At 39.1% G+C, this 20,871-nt stretch overlaps 1 protein-coding gene across 22 annotated transcripts in view; it reads left to right on the top strand.

Annotated features, from left to right (window-relative positions):
* The first annotated feature begins 1,321 nt into the window (after positions 1-1,321).
* Positions 1,322-20,871, top strand: part of Cdk12 (cyclin dependent kinase 12) — a 103,676-nt gene continuing 84,126 nt past the window's right edge. For 19 of the 22 annotated variants that reach the window (XM_078042077.1, XM_078042075.1, XM_078042076.1 and 16 more), the window contains exons 1-2: positions 1,323-2,967; positions 11,671-12,555. In XM_078042077.1, the coding sequence (XP_077898203.1) occupies positions 1,925-2,967; positions 11,671-12,555 (1,928 nt within the window). In that variant the 5' untranslated portion in view covers positions 1,323-1,924. Of the gene's footprint in view, positions 2,968-11,670; positions 12,556-20,871 lie in introns of all 22 variants that reach the window. The other 3 variants (XM_005321776.4, XM_005321774.5, XM_005321775.5) reach the window with 2 other exon arrangements.

Raw genomic sequence — 20,871 nt, 5'->3', positions numbered from 1 at the left:
TGATTCTTGGTTGCAGCACTCGCTGGACTACCTGTGTTACCCTCAATTATTTAACTTCTCTGAATATGGAATTGCATTATCTATAAAGCAGTCATGAGGATATCACGTCCTGCCGGGTAGCTGTGAGTATGAGATAACTTAAGTAAAATGCTTGGCAAGTAGCTTACACTATAAATATAGGAAGCAAGCTAGGTGCGGTAGTGATCGCCCCTAATCTAGTGACCCAGGCAGGAGGCTTCAGGAGGCCAAGTTAGAAGGTTGGAAAGTTCCAGGCTAAGTCTGGGGGGACCACTCTGGAGGGTGAGGCAGAAGGGTAACTCATTCAAAGACAGTCTCAGCAATTTAGCAAGATCCTCAGCAATTTGGTGAAATACCATCTCAAAATAAAATGGCTTAGCCAGGACTGGTGGTGCACACTAGGAATCCCAGCTACTCCCGGAGGCTGAAGAAGGGGGAAATCACAAGTTCAAAGCACACTCTCCCACAGTAAAAATTAATGAGGGTGGGGCTGGGGATATACCTCAGTTGGTAGAGTGCGTGCCTCGAATGCACAAGGCCTTGGGTACAATCTCCAGCACCACAAGAAAAATTGAGAAAGAAAAATAATGAGGTCTCGGAAGTGGATTAGTGGTAAAGCACCCCTGGGTGAAATTCCCAGTATCACAAACAGAATAAATAAATAAATAAATAGGAATAGGACGTTGCTCAGAGTAAAACCCCTCTGGGTTCAATCCTTGTTCCGCAAAACAAAACCAAGAAAACAACAACAACAACAAATAATTAAAAATAAAAGTGTGTGTGTGTGTGGGGGGGGCGTGGGTTGTGGCTCAGCCGTAGAGCGCTCTCCTAGCACTTGCGAGGCCCTGGGTTCGATCCTCAGTACCACATAAAAATAAACAAATAATGATAGTGCCCAACTAAAAAATAAATATTAAAAAAAAAAGTGCAAAGCTTTTTAAATACTCAGGGACTTGAAACGTCACCACGTTCGCCCTTCACCTTGTTAAAAACATTTTTATCATAGTAGCTAAAAGGCTTGCTTAAAAGTACCGTAAAATGCTTTTGCACCGGAACCTGGAGATATTGGCTCAATGAGTTACCAGTATGGTTCACGTTCATATATATATATATATTTTTTTGCTAGCTGTTTCTGTAAAGCTTTCCTCAAATAAAAAGGTGGAAGCTTATCGCGAGAATCTGCGGGATGCTTTTCTCGTTTAGGTTCCTGTTCTCGCGTTGTTAGATCGAGTAGTGGGGAGAGGCGAAAAGGAAGCTAGAAGTATCGCGAGAGTTGTGCTCTCGCGGTATTTCCTGAGATTGCCCCTCCCCCTCCCCCAAGTGCCGTTTCGGTTTAATCTAGTGTGTGACTGAGATCTGTGTGAGGGAGCGAGTGTGAGTGTGAGGTATCGAGGCGAGGCGAAGGCTAGAAAAGGGGCTTCCCTCAGGAGAGAGGGACAAAGGGGGCGTGAGGTACCTAGTTCGCGGGACCCCGGCGACAGGAAGCCGCCCTGAGCCGGGCTACCGGGTAGGGGAAGGGCCCGCGCAGTCTTCACAGGGCCCCAGAGCCCGAGTCGGCCCCACATCCCCGAGCCGTCGGCTACCTACTTCCTCCACCTCCCGGCGCGGAGGCCTGAGGACTGGTTCCGCGAGGTTGGGGGTTGCAGACTTAAGGAGCTACTCGTTGTCTCGAAACTCCACTGCTGAGGAACTCTCATTTCTTCCCTCGCTCCTTCACCCCCCACCTCATGTAGGAGGGTGCTGAGGAATCGGGAGGGAGGAGGAGCCTGGCCTACCGTCCCTTCCCTCCCCACCACCTTCTAGGGGCACTTTGGTGGGCGTGGATTTAGGGTTGGGGGGGTGGGTGGGGGTTACTTCTTGGAGTGCTGGGGAACTTTTTCCCCTTCTTAAGGCCAGGGGAAAGGGAATGCCCAATTCAGAGAGACATGGGGGCAAGAAGGACGGGAGTGGAGGAGCTTCTGGAACTTTGCAGCCGTCATCGGGAGGTGGCAGCTCCAACAGCAGAGAGCGTCACCGATTGGTGTCGAAGCACAAGAGGCATAAGTCCAAGCACTCCAAAGACATGGGGTTGGTGACCCCCGAAGCATCCTTGGGTACAGTTATCAAACCTTTGGTGGAGTATGATGACATCAGCTCTGATTCAGACACCTTCTCTGACGACATGGCCTTCAAATTAGATAGGAGGGAGAATGATGAACGTCGTGGAACGGATCGGAGCGACCGCCTGCACAAACATCGTCACCACCAGCACAGGCGTTCCCGGGACTTACTAAAAACTAAACAGACCGAAAAAGAAAAAAACCAGGAAGTCTCCAGCAAGTCAGGATCGATGAAAGACCGAGTATCAGGAAGTTCAAAGCGTTCAAATGAGGAGAACGATGACTATGGTAAGGCACAGATATCCAAGAGCAGCAGCAAGGAATCCAGGTCATCCAAACTCCATAAGGAAAAGACCCGGAAAGAACGTGAGCTAAAGTCTGGACACAAAGATCGGAGTAAAAGTCATCGAAAAAGGGAAACACCCAAAAGTTACAAAACAGTGGACAGCCCCAAACGGAGATCCAGGAGTCCCCACAGGAAATGGTCTGACAGCTCCAAACAAGATGACAGCCCCTCAGGAGCTTCTTATGGTCAAGATTATGACGTTAGTCCTCCGAGATCTCATACCTCTAGCAATTATGACTCCTACAAGAAGAGTCCTGGAAGTACCTCAAGAAGGCAGTCCATCAGCCCACCTTACAAGGAGCCTTCTGCCTATCAGTCCGGTACTCGGTCCCCCAGCCCCTACAGTAGAAGACAGAGGTCTGTGAGTCCTTATAGCCGGAGACGGTCGTCTAGCTATGAAAGGAGTGGCTCTTACAGCGGGAGATCACCCAGTCCCTATGGTCGAAGGCGCTCCAGCAGCCCTTTCTTGAGCAAGCGGTCTCTCAGTCGAAGTCCGCTCCCCAGGTGAGCTTTTGTCTAACAGCCCTTCCAGAGGTAGGGTGGGTTGTGAGGAACTGAAAATTAGTCATAATAACTTTTTGTTGAAGCCAAGCCCCCAGTGTTTGTGCTTGATTAGGACACTTTCCCATTGGCTAGTCATTGAAGTAGATAAGTCTGGTCTCCCCTTACTCCAGAATTTGAGAAGTAAAGATTTCACATGCCTGCAGCTTTTAAAGGTAGGTACTTCCAGTAGTGGGATCTTCAGGTGTATGCTTCTGTGTGAGAGAAATGGGCTTTTGTCTGATGAGTGCAGAGCATTGTTATTAGTTTTTAGATCCTATTTCTGTTGCTTTGCCTCAAGTTTTTCAAAAATCTCCTTGATGTTAGTACTTAAACTTTCTTGGACCTGACTAGAGACTTGAGTGATTATAACTTTTCATTTGTGTTCTCTTGAGGCTATTCGCTTAGGTCATCCTACCATTTGTGCTGTAAACTGAGTCTCCAAACCTGTAAGTTTATTCATTGCCTAATTGACAGGCAGAGTTCTATCTTAATGGATGTTTGAGAGGAAATTCACCTGATTAGGTGGTTTTCTTTTTGACATTAAATAGCCTAGAAGTAATTGGTCCCTAGGACAATTTCTCTCTCTCTCTCTCTCTCTCTCTCTCTCTCTCTCTCATACCAGGAATTGAATCCAGGGGACTTAGTCAACATCTCCAGCCCATTTTATTATTTATTTATTTTTTAAAACATATTTTTTAGTTGTTCATAGACCTTTAGTTTATTTGCTTATTTATATGTGGTTCTAGGAATCGAACCCAGTGCCTCACATGAATGAGGCATGTGTTCTACTGCTAAGCTACAACTCCAGCCCCCCATCTTATTTTTTATTTTGAGAAAGGGTTTCACTAAGTTGCTTAGGGCCTCGCTAAATTGCTGAGGCTGGCTTTGAACTCTCCATCCTCCTGCCTCAGCCTTCCAAGTTTCGGATTACAGGCATGTGACACCATGGCCAGCCCAATTTGGTTTTCTTTACAACTTTACTAAATGGTACCTTGTGACCACTGACAGTTTTCAAAATCTTTCTCTAAAAATATGGTAATAATGTCTTCACAATATTTTTGTGAGAAAGGCATATTAGAAATTTCAGCCTTAAAGTGTATTATCTGTGGAAAACTGTTTTGGTTCCTAGGCAATGAAATATACCTTATTTGAGGACTCATCTGTGTCTACAAAAGAAAAATGTGAGCTTTTATTGAAACTGAGTGGAATCCTAATGCTCCTTTGTGACCTTTGGCAAATGATTTAATTTCTCCATGAATAAAATAGAGATAATAATTATGCACTTTTAGAGTTGTTGTGAGGATTAAATTAATTAATATGAAGTGCATATCATACATTGTGCTACTCAGTAAATTCTGTGAATGAGGATAATGTCATTGAATGCTAGTAAAGAAATTACACTTTTAAAAAATTCATGCAGTGTTTTGTATGTCAGTGTAATTTTTGGTGACTTAAAGTTATAATTATTCAGAAACTAGTGTGAATTCATCAAATTGCAGAGTTCCTAACTGTCAAGGGTTGAAGTTTCTTAATATTTTCAACTCAATTTATTATTATTTTGTTGGGGGAAGGCCCTGGTGATTGAACCCATGGGCACTTAACTACTGAGCTACATTCCGTAGTCCTTTATTTATTTTTTGAGACAGGAGCTTGCTGAATTGCCTAGGTTGGTCTTAAACCTGTGATCCTCCGTTCTCAGTCTCCCCAGTTGCTGAAATTACCGGAGTTCAATGCTGTTCCCAGCTTACTGTTTTAAAACACCAGTTAAAAGAATTATAGTGGTCTGGTGTTGTGGCGAACGCCTGTAACCCAGCAGCTTGGGAGGCTGAGACGGGAGAAACTCAGTTCAAAGCTAGCCTTGGCAACTGGGAGGAACTAAGCAACTCAGTGAGACCCAGTCTCTAAATAAAATACTAGCACTGGGGATGTGGCTCAGTGGTGGAGTACCCCCGAGTTCAGTCTCTGCTACAAAAAAAAAAAAAAAAAAAAAAATTATAGTGAACACCTGTATATTACATAACACCTAGAGTATACACTTAATATTTGCCATATATTTTACCACATACCTATTGATCTCTTCATCGGTCCATCTTTTGATTCATCTTAAAGTAAGTTGCATGTATCAGTACACTTCATTCTAAAGACTTCAGCATGTATGCCATTTCCTAGAACCCAGTGTTTTTTGGAGGGGTGAAGGGTAAAATTTATATATCACAAAATGCATAAGTCTTTAGTGTGCCATTTGTAAATTATCATGTATAGATTTTATTTTTTTTTTGGTACTGGCAATTGAACTCAGGGACACTTTCCCAGTGAGCTACATCCCCACCGTTTTTTTTGTTTGTTTTTTTTTTGAGTTTTCATTTTGAGACTAAGTTGCATAGAGACTAAGTTGAAGAGGCTGTCCTTAAACTTGCAATCCTCCAGTCTCAACCTCTCATGTTGGGATTATAGGCATGCACAACTGTGCCCCATTAACAGCATAGTTTTTTTTTCTTAATTGTAGAATGGACACAATACCTTTATTTATTTTTAGGTGGTGCTGAGGATTGAACCTAGTGCCTTACATGTGTGCTAGGCAAGCACTCTCCCCAATTCATAACACCAGCCCCAATAGCATAGTTTTTTTTTTTCCCTTTTTTTTTTTTTTTTTTGGTGATGGGGGTAGCAGGAATTGAGCTCAGGGCAAGCTGAGCCACATGCCCAGTCATGTTTAGAGGCAAGGTCTCACTGAGTTGCTTAGTGCCTCCTTTCCTGTCTTAGCCTTCCAAGCCACCGTGGCCCAGCAACAACAGCATAGTTTTTAAAGGAAGTTTAAGAAGTATTCTTAGAACATGTTTTTTTTTTTTTTTTATGAGAGCATTTTTTTAAGGCTATTAAAAGAATTTTTGCTATTATGGGACTTTTGAATATATAATGAAGTTGGGGGTGGTGTTGTGGCTCAGGAGAGAGTGCATGCCTATAATCCTAGCAATTTGGGAGGCTGAAGCAGGAGGATCTTGAGTTCAAAGCCAGCCTCAGCAACTTAATCTTATTTTTTTTTGGTGGGGTTCTTTTTTTTTTTTTGGAACTGGGGGTTGAACCCAGGGCTTTGCAAAAGCAAGGCAGACGCTTTGCCCACTGAGCTACGCTTTGCCACCCAGCCCATTTTTTTTTTTTTTTTTAAAGAGAGTGAGAGAGAGGGGGGGACAGAGAGAGAGAGAGAGAATTTTAACATTCATTTATTTTTTCTTAGTTCTCGGCGGACACAACATCTTTGTTCGTATGTGGTGCTGCTGAGGATCGAACCCGGGCCGCACGCATGCTAGGCGAGCGCGCTACCGCTTGAGCCACATCCCCAGCCCCCCAGCCCATTTTTTTAAAAATGTTTTAATTTTTTTTTTTTTTTTTTTTTAGTTTTCGGCAGACACAACTGTATCTTTGTTTGTATGTGGTGCTGAGGATCAAACCTGGGCCACATGCATGCCAGGCGAGCTCATTACCGCTTGAGCCACATCCCCAGCCCCAGCTTTAGCAATTTAGTGAAACCCCGTCTCGAAAAATAAAAAGGAGGGCTGGGACTGTAGCTCAGTGGTAGAGCGCTTGCCTCCCACGTGTAAGACCCTGGGTTCGTTCCTCAGCACCACATAAAAACAAATAAAAATAAAGAAATTGTGTCTATCTACAACTAAAAAAAAAAAAAAAGGAAAAGAAAAAAAGGAGTGGGTATGTGGCTCAGGGGTTAAGTAGGTTCAATCTCTAGTATCAAAAAAAAAGAGAAGGGGCGAATGCAGCCCAGTGATTGAGCACTCGTGGGGTTTAATTCCCAGTATTGAGAAAAATAAATAAAATAATACACTAAAATGCGTTCCATTAGAAACTGCTTCCAGTTTTGGATTAGAGAAAATAGCGATTCTCAAATGTTCTTTAGTAAGTTGAGGAAGTTCTGCTAATTAATGGAAACAAGTGCAGTAAAGGCAAATATAAATATAGAAAGAATTGAAGACACTGTGTGATAGTAGAGGATGCAAATAAATATATATATTACATCATTTATCCAGAAACACATGCGTGTTTTTTTGTTGTTTTGTAAATATATTTGTATGTATGCACTACAAATTTTTCCTCATTCATTGGAATTGTCAACAATAAGTACAGCATTTTATAGAGTTAAAGAGTAGAGGAACATACAGATCCCTTTAGTATTCTCTGAAAAACAAACACTGTCAGAATACAACAATCAATTTCATTTTAAAAAAACTGGAAATGCTTTAGCATAAATTCAACGTCTTTGCATACACCAAATCAGTAATTAATGGTGATTTTATTTGAAATGGGTAAACATTCACGGGGAAAGTACATGTGGTTTTTTTTAGGTTATATTTTGCTCCCTATATTTTTCTTATTTGTTGTCCTTTCTCCCCCTGTTTTCTATGGATAGACTTGAAACTTTACTCGTGTTTGTATTACTAAAATAACCAAATGGGAAACCAAATGTCCTATTAATGATAGACTTCTGCCAGCGTGATGGTCTGAAGTCCTAGTGAATGGGGAGACTGAGGTTGGAGGATTAAGAGTTGGAGACCAACCTCAGCAATTTAGCAAGATTCTGCCTCAAAAAAAAAAAAAAAAATGGGGATGTAGCTCAGTGGTAAAAGTGCCCCTGGTTTCAATCCCTAGTTTAAAAAAAAAAAAAAATAGGTTTCTGTTCCAAAATTGAAGGATTTATAGCAAGATTGTCATGTTGAAAAACTAAAATCAGTGTTTTGGGTACTAGAGATTGAACTCAGGGCTTTTCACATGCTAGGCAAGCTCTCAAATCACTCACCTACATCCCTAGTCCAATCTAAATTTTCTAATGCATGGTAGTATCTAGCATTACTTAACATTTAGGGTTTTAAGCATTTTCTCCAGGATAGAAGTGTTTTATCTCAACTATAATTCAAGTAGAAAACATACTCAATCAAATATTTACAAAGAGGAGTATTAGTTTTCTTAACAGTGAGTAGATACTTGATAAATCTATTTAATTACTTTTTTTTTTTGCACTAGGGATATGGCGTAAACACTAAGCCATATCTTCAGCCTTTATTATTATTTATTTATTTGGTACCAGGGATTGAAGCCAGGGGTGCTCAACCGCTGAGCCACATCCCCAACCCTTTTTATTTATTTTTAAAATATTTTTTTTAGTTGTAGATGGACACAATACCTTTATTTGTTTATTTTTATGTGGTACCAGGGATTGAACCCAGAGCCTCATGCATGCTAGACAAGCACTCTGTCACTGAGCCACAACCCCAACATTATTTTTTATTTTTTTGTATTAATTTTTAAAAAATATTTATTTTTTTAGGACTCAATACCTTTATTTTGTTTATTTTTATGTGGTGCTGAGGATTGAACCTAGGACCTCTCATGCACTAGGTGAGCGTTCTCTGCTGAGCCATAACCCCAGCCCCTTATTTTTTATTTTGAGACAGTGTCTTGCTAAGTTGCTTGTGGTCTTGCTAAGTCGCTGAGGCTGGCTTTGGACTTGGATCCTCCTGCCTCAGTCTCTGAGCCACTGGAACCTTTATCAGGTGTTCACCACCTTGCCTAGCGTTTTTTTCTGGTTTTTTTTTTTTAATTTTGAGACAAGACCTTGCTAAGTTGCAAGGCCTCACTAAGTTGTTGAGGCTGCCCTTAAACTTGTGATCCTCCTGCCTCAGCCTTCACTCTCAGCTTTCTGGGATTACAGGTGTGTGCCACCATGCCCAGTGATTTAATGACTTTCAATATTTTAACTAATTTTTGAAATGAACTCTCAAAAGGAGTATAGATAAAAGAAGACCATGGCTGCTGTCACGTGAGTTGTTTCCCTTACATATATATGCTGTTCATTTTGATTCATGTTTTTTTTTTTTTTTAAATATTTTATTTATTTATTTATTTATTTATTTATTTTATTTATTTATTTATTTTACCAACATCATTGTTGGTATGTGGTGCTGAGGATCGAACCCGGGCCGCACGCATGCCAGGCGAGCGCGCTACCGCTTGAGCCACATTCCCAGCCCTTGATTCATGTTTTATCAGTGCTCACAGATAAAGGGAAATACTGATCTGAAATGGGAGCAATTTGTTTTAGACTAATGGGCAAATTATGTTTGTCTAGTCCCTTTTTTTTTTTCAGTGCTGTGGATTAAACCCAGGTTCTCCTGCATTCTAGGCAAGTGTTCTTCTATTGAGCCAGATATATGATATCTCCATATCCCTGTTTGCATTTCTCACATTGATGCTTGAACAGATTAGGCTCTGGTAAAGAACAAAAAGAATTAATGAGACTGGTGTTTCAACTTGAAATAATTTGCCCCATAGATTTACCAGATTTTAGGCTCAGGTTGTAGCTCAGTGGTAGAGTGCTTGCCTCTCATGCATGAGGCCCTGGGTTCGATCCTCAACACCACATAAAAACATACATTAAAAAAAAAAAAAAAAAAAAAGATTTATCAGATTTTACTCCCCATTTTTCCTTAAGAAGAAAATTAATTGAACAAATAAATTGAATATTTATTTTTTAGTTATCGGCGGACACAACATCTTGTGTTTGTATGTGGTGCTGAGGATCGAACCCGGGCTGCCCGCATGCCAGGCGAGCGTGCTACCACTTGAGTCACATCCCTAGCCCCCAATTTTTTTAAAATATATATTTTTTAGGTGTAGATGGACACAACACAATGCCTTTATTTTTATGTGGTACTGAGGAACCCAGGTCCTGCCCGTGCTAGGCGAGCACTCTACTGCTGAGCCAGAATCCCAGCCCACCTTGTCTTAATTATGAGTTCCTAAAAAGTTGATTGGAAATCGTTTTTTATGAAAACGACCAGGAACTATCATATTTTTTTTTTTTTTAAAGAGAGAGGAGAAGAGAGAGAGAAATTTTTTTTAAAAAAAAATATTTATTTTTTAGTTTTCGGTGGACACAACATCTTTGTTTTTATGTGGTACTGAGGATCGAACCCGGGCCGCCTGCATGCCAGGCGAGTGTGCTACCGCTTGAGTCACATCCCTAGCCCCAGGAACTATCATATTTTTTAAAAACCTTTTTTTTTTTTTTTTGTAGTACTGGGGATTGAACCCAGGGCCTTGTGCATGCAAGGCAATCACTCTTCCAACTGAGCTATATCCCCAGCTCTTTTTAAAACTTCTTCTTTTATTTTTAATATTTATTTTTTAGTTTTAGGTGGACACAATATCTTTATTTTATTTTTATGTGGTGTTGAGAATTGAACCCAGCGCCTCATGCATGCTAGGCGAGCGCGCTACCACTTGAGCCACATCCCCAGCCCCAGCCTTTTAAAAAATTTCTAATGAATTATTTTGCTAAAAAATTTTCTCTAATTTGTCTACTTATGAATCCTAACTTTTTTAACATTGGGGGTTTGTTTACTGTGTGCACAACTTTATCATAAATTAAGAGTATAAAGAACAACATATTTTCCGGGAATCTGCCAATTAAGTAGCTCCTTGGTTTGATTAATATAACTACCTTTATTATAGATTATGACTGTATCTTTTTTTTGTTTTGGGTGCTGGGGATCGAACCCAGGGTTTGTGCATGCAAGGCAAGCACTGTACCAACTGAGCTAAATCCCCAGTCCTACTATTTTATTTTCAGTTTATCAAAGATTGAAGCCAAAATTCTGAAAGTAAGCATTTGTGAATATGGCTATTTATTTGTTTTCCAATGTGGGAAAGAAATGTATTGTTTTGTCTTCCTTCATTTAAATAATGAACAATTTTTAGTGTTGTATGACTCAAATATGTTTTTGTAGGACATAATTCCTCTTATCCAGTTTTTTAAATGAACCTTGTATTTTAGGATAGTTTTAGATTTATAGAAAACATTGTTTTAATACTCAGGATTGAATTTTGGGGTGCTTTACCACTGAGCTACGTCCCCAGTCCTTTTTATTTTGAAACAGGGTTTTGCTGAGTTGTCCAGACTGGCCTTAAATTTGCTATTCTTCTGCCTCAGCCTCCTGAGTCTCTGGGACTATAGGCATGTGGTATCATGTCCAGTAATTTACAAAGAAATTGTGAAAGTGCTATGGGGAGTTTTTATATACGTCTATATCCAGTTTTCCTTGTTGTTAACATTATATTAGAGTGGTACTTTTGTTATAGATAATCAATATGGAAACATAATTATTAATTGAAGTCCAATAATTTATTCAGATCAGTGTTTACCTAATATCCATTTTCTGTTCCAGGATCTTAAGCATGATATTACATTTAATTTCCATGTCTTCTTAGGCTCCTTTTATTTGGGCTGGTTTCTGAAACTTTTATTTTGATGATACCTAATTTATTTTTGGATGGATTTACTCAAAATGGGTTTAATACTTTAGTTCTGCTGGCTGCCATGACACATGCCTGTAATCCCAGTGACTCAGGAGGCTGAGATAAGAATATTGCAAGCTTGAAGTCCTGGGCAGTTTAGCAAGGCTTTCAGTGACTTGGTGAGACTCTCTCAAAATAAAATAGGGCTGGGGATGTAGTTCAGTGGTAAAGTGCCCTGGGTTCAATCCCTGGTACCAAGGAGAGGAAAAAAAAGTGAAAGTTTTCCATAGCTTTGCTTATCTGTTTTCTTCAGTATATTGCAATAGTCTATCCATTTTAAACTGCCTTTTTCTTTTCCAGTAGGAAATCCATGAAGTCCAGAAGTAGAAGTCCTGCATATTCAAGACACTCATCTTCTCATAGTAAAAAGAAGAGATCTGGGTCACGAAGTCGTCATTCCAGTATCTCACCGGTCAGGCTTCCACTGAATTCCAGCCTGGGAGCTGAACTCAGTAGAAAAAAGAAGGAGAGAGCAGCTGCTGCAGCTGCAGCAAAAATGGATGGAAAGGAATCAAAGGGTTCACCTATATTTTTACCTAGGAAAGAGAACAGTTCAGTGGAGGCTAAGGATTCAGGCTTGGAGTCTAAAAAGTTACCCAGAGGTGTAAAATTGGAAAAATGTGCCCCAGATACTGAACTGGTGAATGTAACGCATTCAAATACAGAGGTCAAAAATTCTGTAGATACAGGGAAGGTAAAGTTGGATGAGAACACTGAGAAGCATCCTGTTAAAGATTTGAAAGCACAGGGAACAAGAGACTCTAAACCCATAGCACTGAAAGAGGAGATTGTTACTCCAAAGGAGACAGAGACACCAGAAAAGGAGACCCTTCCACCTCTCCCCATAATTACTTCTCCTCCACCTCCTTTACCAACTACTACACCTCCACCTCAGACACCCCCTTTACCACCTTTGCCTCCACTACCAACTATTCCACAACAACCACCTCTGCCTCCTCCCCAACCAACATTTAGTCAGGTTCCTATTCCTAGTAGTTCAACTTTTCCCTCTTCTACTCATCCAAGGACATCTACTCTGTCCTCTCAGGCAAATTCTCAGCCCCCTGTACAGGTTTCTATGAAGACTCAAGTAACTGTAACAACTGCTATTCCACACTTGAAAACTTCCACATTGCCTCCTCTGCCCCTCCCACCCTTGTTACCTGGAGATGATGACATCGATAGGTAAGTCCCATAGTTAACTGGAAAAAAATTAACCCTTTTGATCTAAGTGTAATGTGTTTTCTGTTTTTAAACTTTGTCAAAACTAATGCTCTTTGGCTCAAGAGGTTGAAGCAGGAGAATTGCGTGTTCAAAGCCAACCTTGGCAACTTAGCAAAGCCCTAAGCAACTTAGCAAGACCCTGACTCAAAATAAAAAATAAATAAATGTGAGGATGTGGCTCAGTGGTTAAGCACCTCTAGGTTTAATCCCTAGTATCAAAAAAAAATAATAATAATTCATGGAGTTTAGCACAATGTGCATATCTATAATCCAGGTGACTTGCTAGCAAAGACAAGCAATCGCAAGTTTAAGGCCACCTTACAGCAAATTAGCGCGACCCTATCCCCAAATTTAAGTAGTCTGGGGACATAGCTCAGTGGAAAAGCACCCCTGGATTCAATTCCCTACTAGTTCAATTAGTAGTTTTTAGACCCCCGCCAAAACTACTAATGCATGGCTATTCAGATTGCTTTTATGAATAGAAGTGTTTTTGAGGTTTGATTCCCTCCCAAGTGGAAAAGTTCATATTTAAGATATAACTACTTAGGAATAAAGAATTAGAAGTTGAGGCCTACTAAACCCATTTTCATAGGTTTATTGATAAGGCTGTTTTTTTTTTTTTTTGATGGTGGTGGTGCTAGGGATTGAACCCAGGGCCTTGTGCATGCAAGGCAAACACTCTACCAACTGAGCTATATCCTCAGCTCTGATAAGACTAATTTTGATTCAGATTTTTTAAAAGTATTCCTCTGTTTTTTTGTTTGTTTTTTGCAATGCTAGGATTGAACTCAGGTCCTCATACATGCTAGGCAAACATCCTACCACTGAGCCACATCTGCAGCCCTCATCTGTATTTTTATTTTGAAAATTTTAGTGTCTTTAGAAAAATAAACAATATAATTAACAATCCTATGCTCTACTTAGTTCACCAATTATTAACTTTCTGTCACATTTATTTTATTTCAATCTTTTTTATTTTTCATTTTGAGACAGGGTCTTTCTTAGTTGCTTAGGGCCTTCCTAAGTTCCTGTGGCTGACTTTGAACCTGTAATCCTCCTGCCTCAGCCTCCTGAGTCTCTGGGATTATAGGTGTGTGCCACCATGCCCAGTCTATCACATTTATTTTAACTGTAGTTATTATATTCTATATATATCAGTATGTCTCTCCTAATAGTAACATATTCCAGTATAACCACAATACTTCACTACCTTTAAAAATTTTAGCATTGGTCAGATACAGTTGACACATGCTTGTAATCCCAGTGACTCAGAAGACTGAGGCAGGAGGATTGCCAATTTAAGGCCAGTCTTAGCAATTTAGCAAGTTCTTAAGCATCTCAGCAAGACTGTGTCTCAAAATAAAAAAAAAATGTTGCTCAGTAGTAAAGCACCTCTAGGTTCAATCCCTAGTACCAAAGGAAAAAAGAAAAAAAAAAAAGATTTTTTTCAAAGTTATCGTATAAGGTACAACTGAATGAATGATATATAGAATCTTTGCTAATTAGAATACAATTCATAACAGAATGATGAGGATAATTTTAATGAATTATTTGAGTATTGAAAACTGAGGTGATTATGAAACATGATTCTGATTGTATGAGTAGAGTAAATGGAAAGGAAGAAAAAGGTTTGTTTTTTTTGTTTTTGTTTTTGAGACAGGGTCTTGCATTATTGTCCAGGCTGGACTCATACACTTAGGTTCAGTGATCCTCCTACCTTTTCCTTCCAAATAGCTAGGACACCAATATGTACCACGAAGAACAGCTCTAGAATGATTTAAAGAATGACTCTGATCAGGTGTAGTGGCACTTGCTTGTAAACCAGTGAATTAGAAGGCTGAGGCAGGAAGATCACAAGTGCAAAGCCAGCTTCAGCAACTTAGTGAGGCTCTGGGCAACTTAGTAAGAACCTGTCTCAGAATAAAATAAAAACCAGGGTTGGGGATGCAGCTCAGCGGTAAAGTGTCCCTGGGTTAAATCCCTAATACCATCCCCTTTTCTCCTCCAAAAAAGGATGACTGCTAGGTACAATGCAAAAGACTATGGTCCCAGGGACTGGGAGACTGAGGCAAGACAATCACAAGTTCAAAGCCATCCCTAGAACTTAGTGAAAGCCCTGTCTTAAAAATAAAAGATCAGAAAAACCAGGAATGTTAGGCTGGCTTGTGGCTCAGTGACAAAGTGTTTGCCTTGCATATATGAGGCACTGGGTTCGATTCTCAGCACCACGGAAAAATAAATAAACAAAATATATTGTGCCCATGCAGAACTAAAAAAAAAAAAATTATATATATTTATATAAAAGCTGGGAATGTAGTTCAGTGGTAGAATGCCCTTGGATTCAGTCCCCAGTAATGGAGAAACAAACAAATAAACAAAAAGAATGGCTCTATTATTATTCATATAGTTGTCAATCTGATTTTTAAGGAAGAGTTCCGCACACATCTTTTCCCCCCCGTACCTTTCCTCTCCTTTCTTCTGTGCTAGAGATTGAACCCAGGGCATTTTGCATGCTAGGTAGACAGTTGCTCCATCTCTAAGCTACATTCCCCACCCACCCCCCTTTTTAAAATATTTATTATTTTTAGTTGGACATAATACCTTTATTTATATGTGGTACTGAGGATCAAACCCAGGGTCTCACACATGGTATATGAGCGCTCTACCGCTGAGCCCAGCCCCAGTCCCCCTCATCCCTTTTTTTTGTTTGTGTGACAGATCTTGTTAAATGACCCAAGGTGGCTTCAAGCTTGTCATGTTCATACCTCAAACTCCTAAGTGGTTAGCAGTACAGGCATGTGCCACCATGCTGGCTTCCACAGGTTCTTTCTAATATTAATAGGTATTTATGAATTCTACTCTATCCTGAGAACTACAAAGGAAAACAAACCTTTTTTTTAAATATATACCTTTATTTTATTATTTTTTAATGGTGCTGAGGATCGAACCCAGTGCCTCACACATGCTAGGCAAGCACACTCAGTACCATTAGGCTAAAACCCAGCCCCTAAACAGAACCTTTTTATGTAGAAAAAGTTATTTGGGGTACATAGAATACGTTTTATAGATAAAAGATACATGATTTTTATCATTTTTTGTTGAAAAGTTCAGCATTATTCAAAGGAATCCTATATCTATTCACAAAAATTTCATTATGAGTTTACATAGTGATTAGGATCTGGCTAAGAATCATGATTTTAAAATGCTTGCTTGAATTAACCAATCAACAGGTAGCTATTGAACTTATCATGTGTCATCATAGAGTGTAGATTTTGTGAGGTGGAATGATTTTGATACAAGACACATAGGGATTTCTGTTTTTTAGAGTGGGGAGAAGGGTAAAGTAGGACCATTCAGTATTTACTTATATGTATGTGTAGCTATCTTGAGATTATATTTGAGAGAGAATGAAGTAAACGAAACTATATTTGTTGTATAGCAATTCTGATTCAAAAATGTATTTTATTTCCTAGTGCAATGTAATTATTTTTAAAAGGTGTTATTATTATTAGTTTTTTTATGTATAGGTAAATTACTGAAGATAGAAAAATGGAAATGAAATTTTTTTCCATTATCAATTTTATTTTTTTGTACTGGGGATTAAGTCCAGGATCACTGTACCATTGAGCTATATCCCCAACCTTTTTTTTTTTTTTTTTTTTTGGAGATAGGGTTTTTTTCAAGTGGCTGAGGCTGGCCTTAATCTTGTGATCCTCTGCTTCATTCTCCGCAGTGTCTGGGATTACAGACATGTACCACCATGCCCAGTGTGCTTGCATTACTCTTAAAAAGTGTATCTCTAAAAGTATTGGGTTCTTTGTAGAAAAGAAAGGATAAGGAAGCCAGCCTCAGTCATTTAGCCAGACCCTGTCTTAAAAATTTGAGAGGATTTAGGATATAGCTTAATGGTAAAGTGTCCTTGGTTTCCACTCCCAGTAACGCAAAAACACAATTTAAAAATGAAGGGATTATATGATCATTCACATTTGCTTTAGGATTTTGCTAGAAGAATGTGCTTGGATCATTTGTTTTGTTTGTTTCTTATTTTTATTTTTTTAATGGACACAATATCTTTATTTTATTTATTTATTTATTTTTATGTGGTGCTGAGGATTGAACATAGTGTACCTCACAAGTGTGAAGCAAGCACTCTACCTCTGAGCTACAACCCCAGCTCCTTTTTTAGTTGTAGTTGGACACAATACCTTTATTTTATTTATTTATTTTTATGTGGTGCTGAGGAGCAAACCCAGGGTCTTGCATGTGCACAAGCGCTCTACCTCTGAGCCATAGCCCTAGCCCCAGTTTTGTTTCTTTTGTGGTAATGAGAACTCAGGGACACTGTACCATTGAGCTACATCATCTCCTTTTTTTTTTTTCCTTTTTGATACCAGGGATTGAACCTAGGGGCACTCAGCCATTGATCCACACTGCTAGCCCTATTTTGTATTTTATTTAGAGACAGGGTCCCACTGAGTTGCTTAGCATCTTGCCTTTGCTGAGGCTGGCTTCATTTGAACTCACAGTCTTACTGTGTCAGCCTCCCCAGCTGCTGGGATTAAGGTGTGGGCCACTGTGCCCGGCCAGCTTTTTTTTAATTTTTTATTTTGAGGATCTTTATTTCCAGTCCCTACCTCATACCAGGGATTGAACCCAGTGGGTGCTTAACCTCTAAGCAACATCCTCAGCCCTTTTTTATTTGTTTGTTTTTTATTTTGAAACTATCTCTCCAAATTACTTAAGGCCTCACTAAGTTGCTGAGGCTGGGTATAAACCCTTGATTCTCCTGCCTCAGCCTCTTGAGCTGCTGGGATTATAGGCATGCATCACCATGCCCAGCTCTGTTTTGAGGATTTCACTAAGTTTCTGCTTCAATCTTCTACTGCATCTGGCTTTAAATTTTTTAATACAAGTTTGCAAATACCAATGAAATAACTTTTCTTTTGTATGTGTCATTGAACCTAGGTGCTTAGCCACTGAGCCATGTCCCTTGCCCTTTATTCATTGAGATAGGGTCTTGCTAAGCTGCTGAAGGGTCTCCCTAAGTTGCTGAGGCAGGCAGGTTTTGAACTTGAGATCCTCCTACTTTAGCCTCCTAAGCCTGTGGGATTATAGGCGTGCATCACCATACCTGGCTGAAATAACTTATTAAATAACCTGCTTTGGGGAAAGGTGGTAAATGATCATTTTTTCAAGTAGTTTATGCCATTAAATTTGAAAATGGACTTGGGATGTAATTCAGTAAGAGAGCACTTGCCTAGCATACATAAGGCCCTGGGTTCAGGTCCTATCAGCAACAACAACAATTGAGAAATTAAATCCTTTTTGATGGTTTATAAGTAAATTGTGTATTCTTATTTTTTGGAAGTGTAGAAATTGAACCCAGGGCCTCATGCATGCTAGGCAAGCACTCTACCACTGAGTCACACCCCAGCTCACATATTGCATATTCTTTATTAACAACAACAGAAAATATTACAAATCTTTACTTTGTATCTAAAATTAAATCTCATTATCATAAATTCATATGTATTATCCAGATTCTAAAATTTGGCCAGGAAATTAACACTTTTTTTTTTTTGGTATCTGGGATTGAATTTGGGCACTTGACCCCTGAGCCACATCTTCAGCCCTGTTTTCTATTTTACTTAGAGATAGAGTCTCACTTAGTTGCTTAGCCCCTTGCTGTAGGACTTAGCATTTCCTAGCACTAAATCTTCAAGTAATGACCTTTTTTTGGGGGGGGGGGAGTTACCAGGGATTGAACTCAGGACATTTAATCATTGATCCACATCCCCAACCCCCAATTTTTTTTTTTTTTTTTTTTTTTTGGTATGGGGTTTGAACTCGGGGCCACTCGACCACTGAGCCACATCCCCATCCTCAACCCTGTTTTGTATTTTATTTAGAGACAGGGTCTCATTGAGTTGCTTAGGGCCTTGCTTTTGCTGAGGCTAGCTTTGAACTTGTGATCCTCCTGTCTCAGCTTCCTGAGCTGCTGGGATTATAGTTGTGCACCACTGCACCTGGCCCCAGTCCTTTTTGGAGACAGAATTTTGCCAAGTTGCTTAGTGTCTGAATTGCTGAGGCTAGCTTTGAACTTGAGATCCTTCTGCTTCAGCCTCCCAAAATACTGGGATTATAGATAGAGCCCAGTGGAGTAATGACCTTTTTTTTTTTTTTTTTTTTTTTTTTTTTTTTTTTTGTGGTACTAGGTATTAAACCTAGGGCATTTATTTATTTATTTATTTTATTGATACTAATGGCACATGTTCTACCCCTGAGCTACATCTATAACCCTTGATAGTTTTTATTTTAAAACAAGAATTTGTTGAATTGCTCAGGTAGCCTCAAACTTGTGATTCTCCTGCCTTCGTTTCCTGAACAGCTGGGTTTATAGTTGTGTACCACCACTCTTCTGGCTTTGAAGGATTGATTTTTTTTTTAATTTATTTTATTTTATTTTTAAATTTTTTGCAGTACTGGGGATTGAGTGTGTAGGGGTACTTTATCAATAAGCTATAGGCCCAGCCCTTTTTCATTTTGAGGCTGAGTCTCACTGCTTTTCCCAGACTGACTTAAACTTGCTATCAGCCTTCTATATAGATGGGATTACAGGCAGTAGTCACTGTGACTGACTTCAATTAGAAGACATTTATTAGAACCTTTCTATATTATGTCTTCATCACTTTATAAAGCTACTTTTTACTTAGTGTCCTACACTAAAGGCTGTAATGTTGTTAAATAGTGTAGTTTGAAGGTCTATTACCAAACTTCCAACATGTTTAGTGCATTGGAATTTGTTGAAACAGGATTTCACCTTTATTCATATTGTGTACCCTGAACTGGTAGTATATACCCTATCAAACACTCTTTCCTTCTTAAAATAAATATGTGAAAATGTAGTGTTTTAGAAGGAATGTACATTTTTCATTGTAGTGAACTTTATTATATGAACCCATGAAGTAAACTTTGTAGAAAATAAAGCCTAAATATGAAACGTGTTAAGCTTACTCCAGTAGCAATGGTTAGACAATTCATAGTTCAGATCCTTTGATGTTTATCTTTCTTCTGGTGAATCAGAACTAACAAAATTGATTCCCAGATCATGAGGAATTAAGATTTTAATTAAAAAGAATATCTGAGGCCTGAGGATATAGCTCAGCTGATAGAGTACTTGCCTTATATGCACAATGCACAAGGCCCTGGGACCACAAAAAAGAATTTCTTATGCTGGGTATGGTGGCACATGCCTGTAATTCCAGCATTTTGGGGGACTGAGGCAGGAAGATCACAAGTTCAGAGCTAGCCTTAACAATTTAGAAATTGTCTAAAACTGTCTCAAAATAATGTATAAAAAGGGGGTAGAGATGTAGCTAAGTGGTTAAATGTGCCTGGGTTCAATCCTTTGTACAAAAAAAAAAAGATTATTAAAATAAAGAATGAAAAATAATACCTAATAATAATTGAAATTATGAATTTTCCTTCCCTGATTATATTAGCTATAGAAGAAATTTTAAATGTCTTTATTTTTTTTGGTACCAAGGATAGAACCCAGGGGCACTTAATCACTGATCCACATCCCAGCCCTTTTTATTTTTGAGACAGGGTCTCACTAGCTTGTATTGCTGAGGCTGGCTTCAAATCTGTAATCCTCCTGCCTCATCCTGCTAAGTGGTTGGAATTATAGGCCTATGCTACCATGCCTGGCTAAATGAGAAGAAATTTTAAATATCTATTGCAATAGCAGGCACACTGGTGCATACCTGTAATCTCAGCAACTTTGGAGGCTGAGACAGGAGGATTACAAGTTCAAGGCCAGCCTGGGTAACTTAGACCCTCAGTAACTTAGTGAGACTCTGTCATAAAAAAGGATTGAGGATGAAGCTCAGTGGTAAAGTTCCCCTGAATTCAATCACCAATATAAAAAAATAAAAAATCTATATTGTATACCTTACTGAAGACTTTTCTGGTAATGGGCTTTTTTACCATGGTAGAAAAATATGAGTGTAGATTGTGATGGGTGTTCAACTCTACTAGTTATTCATAATGTTTCAGATGATTATTCTGTACTCCATTAACTACCTACTTCTAGTTGATGTATGATACAAACTAATATACATTCTATTGCTCTGTTTACAAGAGATTAAAATGATAGAAATTAGTAAGAATTAATAGCTCTTGAAATTGTGTTCTTGTATTTTAAATAAATAATATTCTTTCATGGGAAAGAGAATTTCACACACAAAGAGCAGCAAGATGTTTTATAATGATTTT

This window comes from Ictidomys tridecemlineatus, chromosome 3 (genome assembly GCF_052094955.1).
Source record: "Ictidomys tridecemlineatus isolate mIctTri1 chromosome 3, mIctTri1.hap1, whole genome shotgun sequence".
Lineage (NCBI taxonomy): Eukaryota > Metazoa > Chordata > Mammalia > Rodentia > Sciuridae > Ictidomys > Ictidomys tridecemlineatus.
The sequence above is the reverse complement of the archived record's forward strand: the minus strand, read 5'-3'. Positions and strand labels throughout refer to the sequence as shown.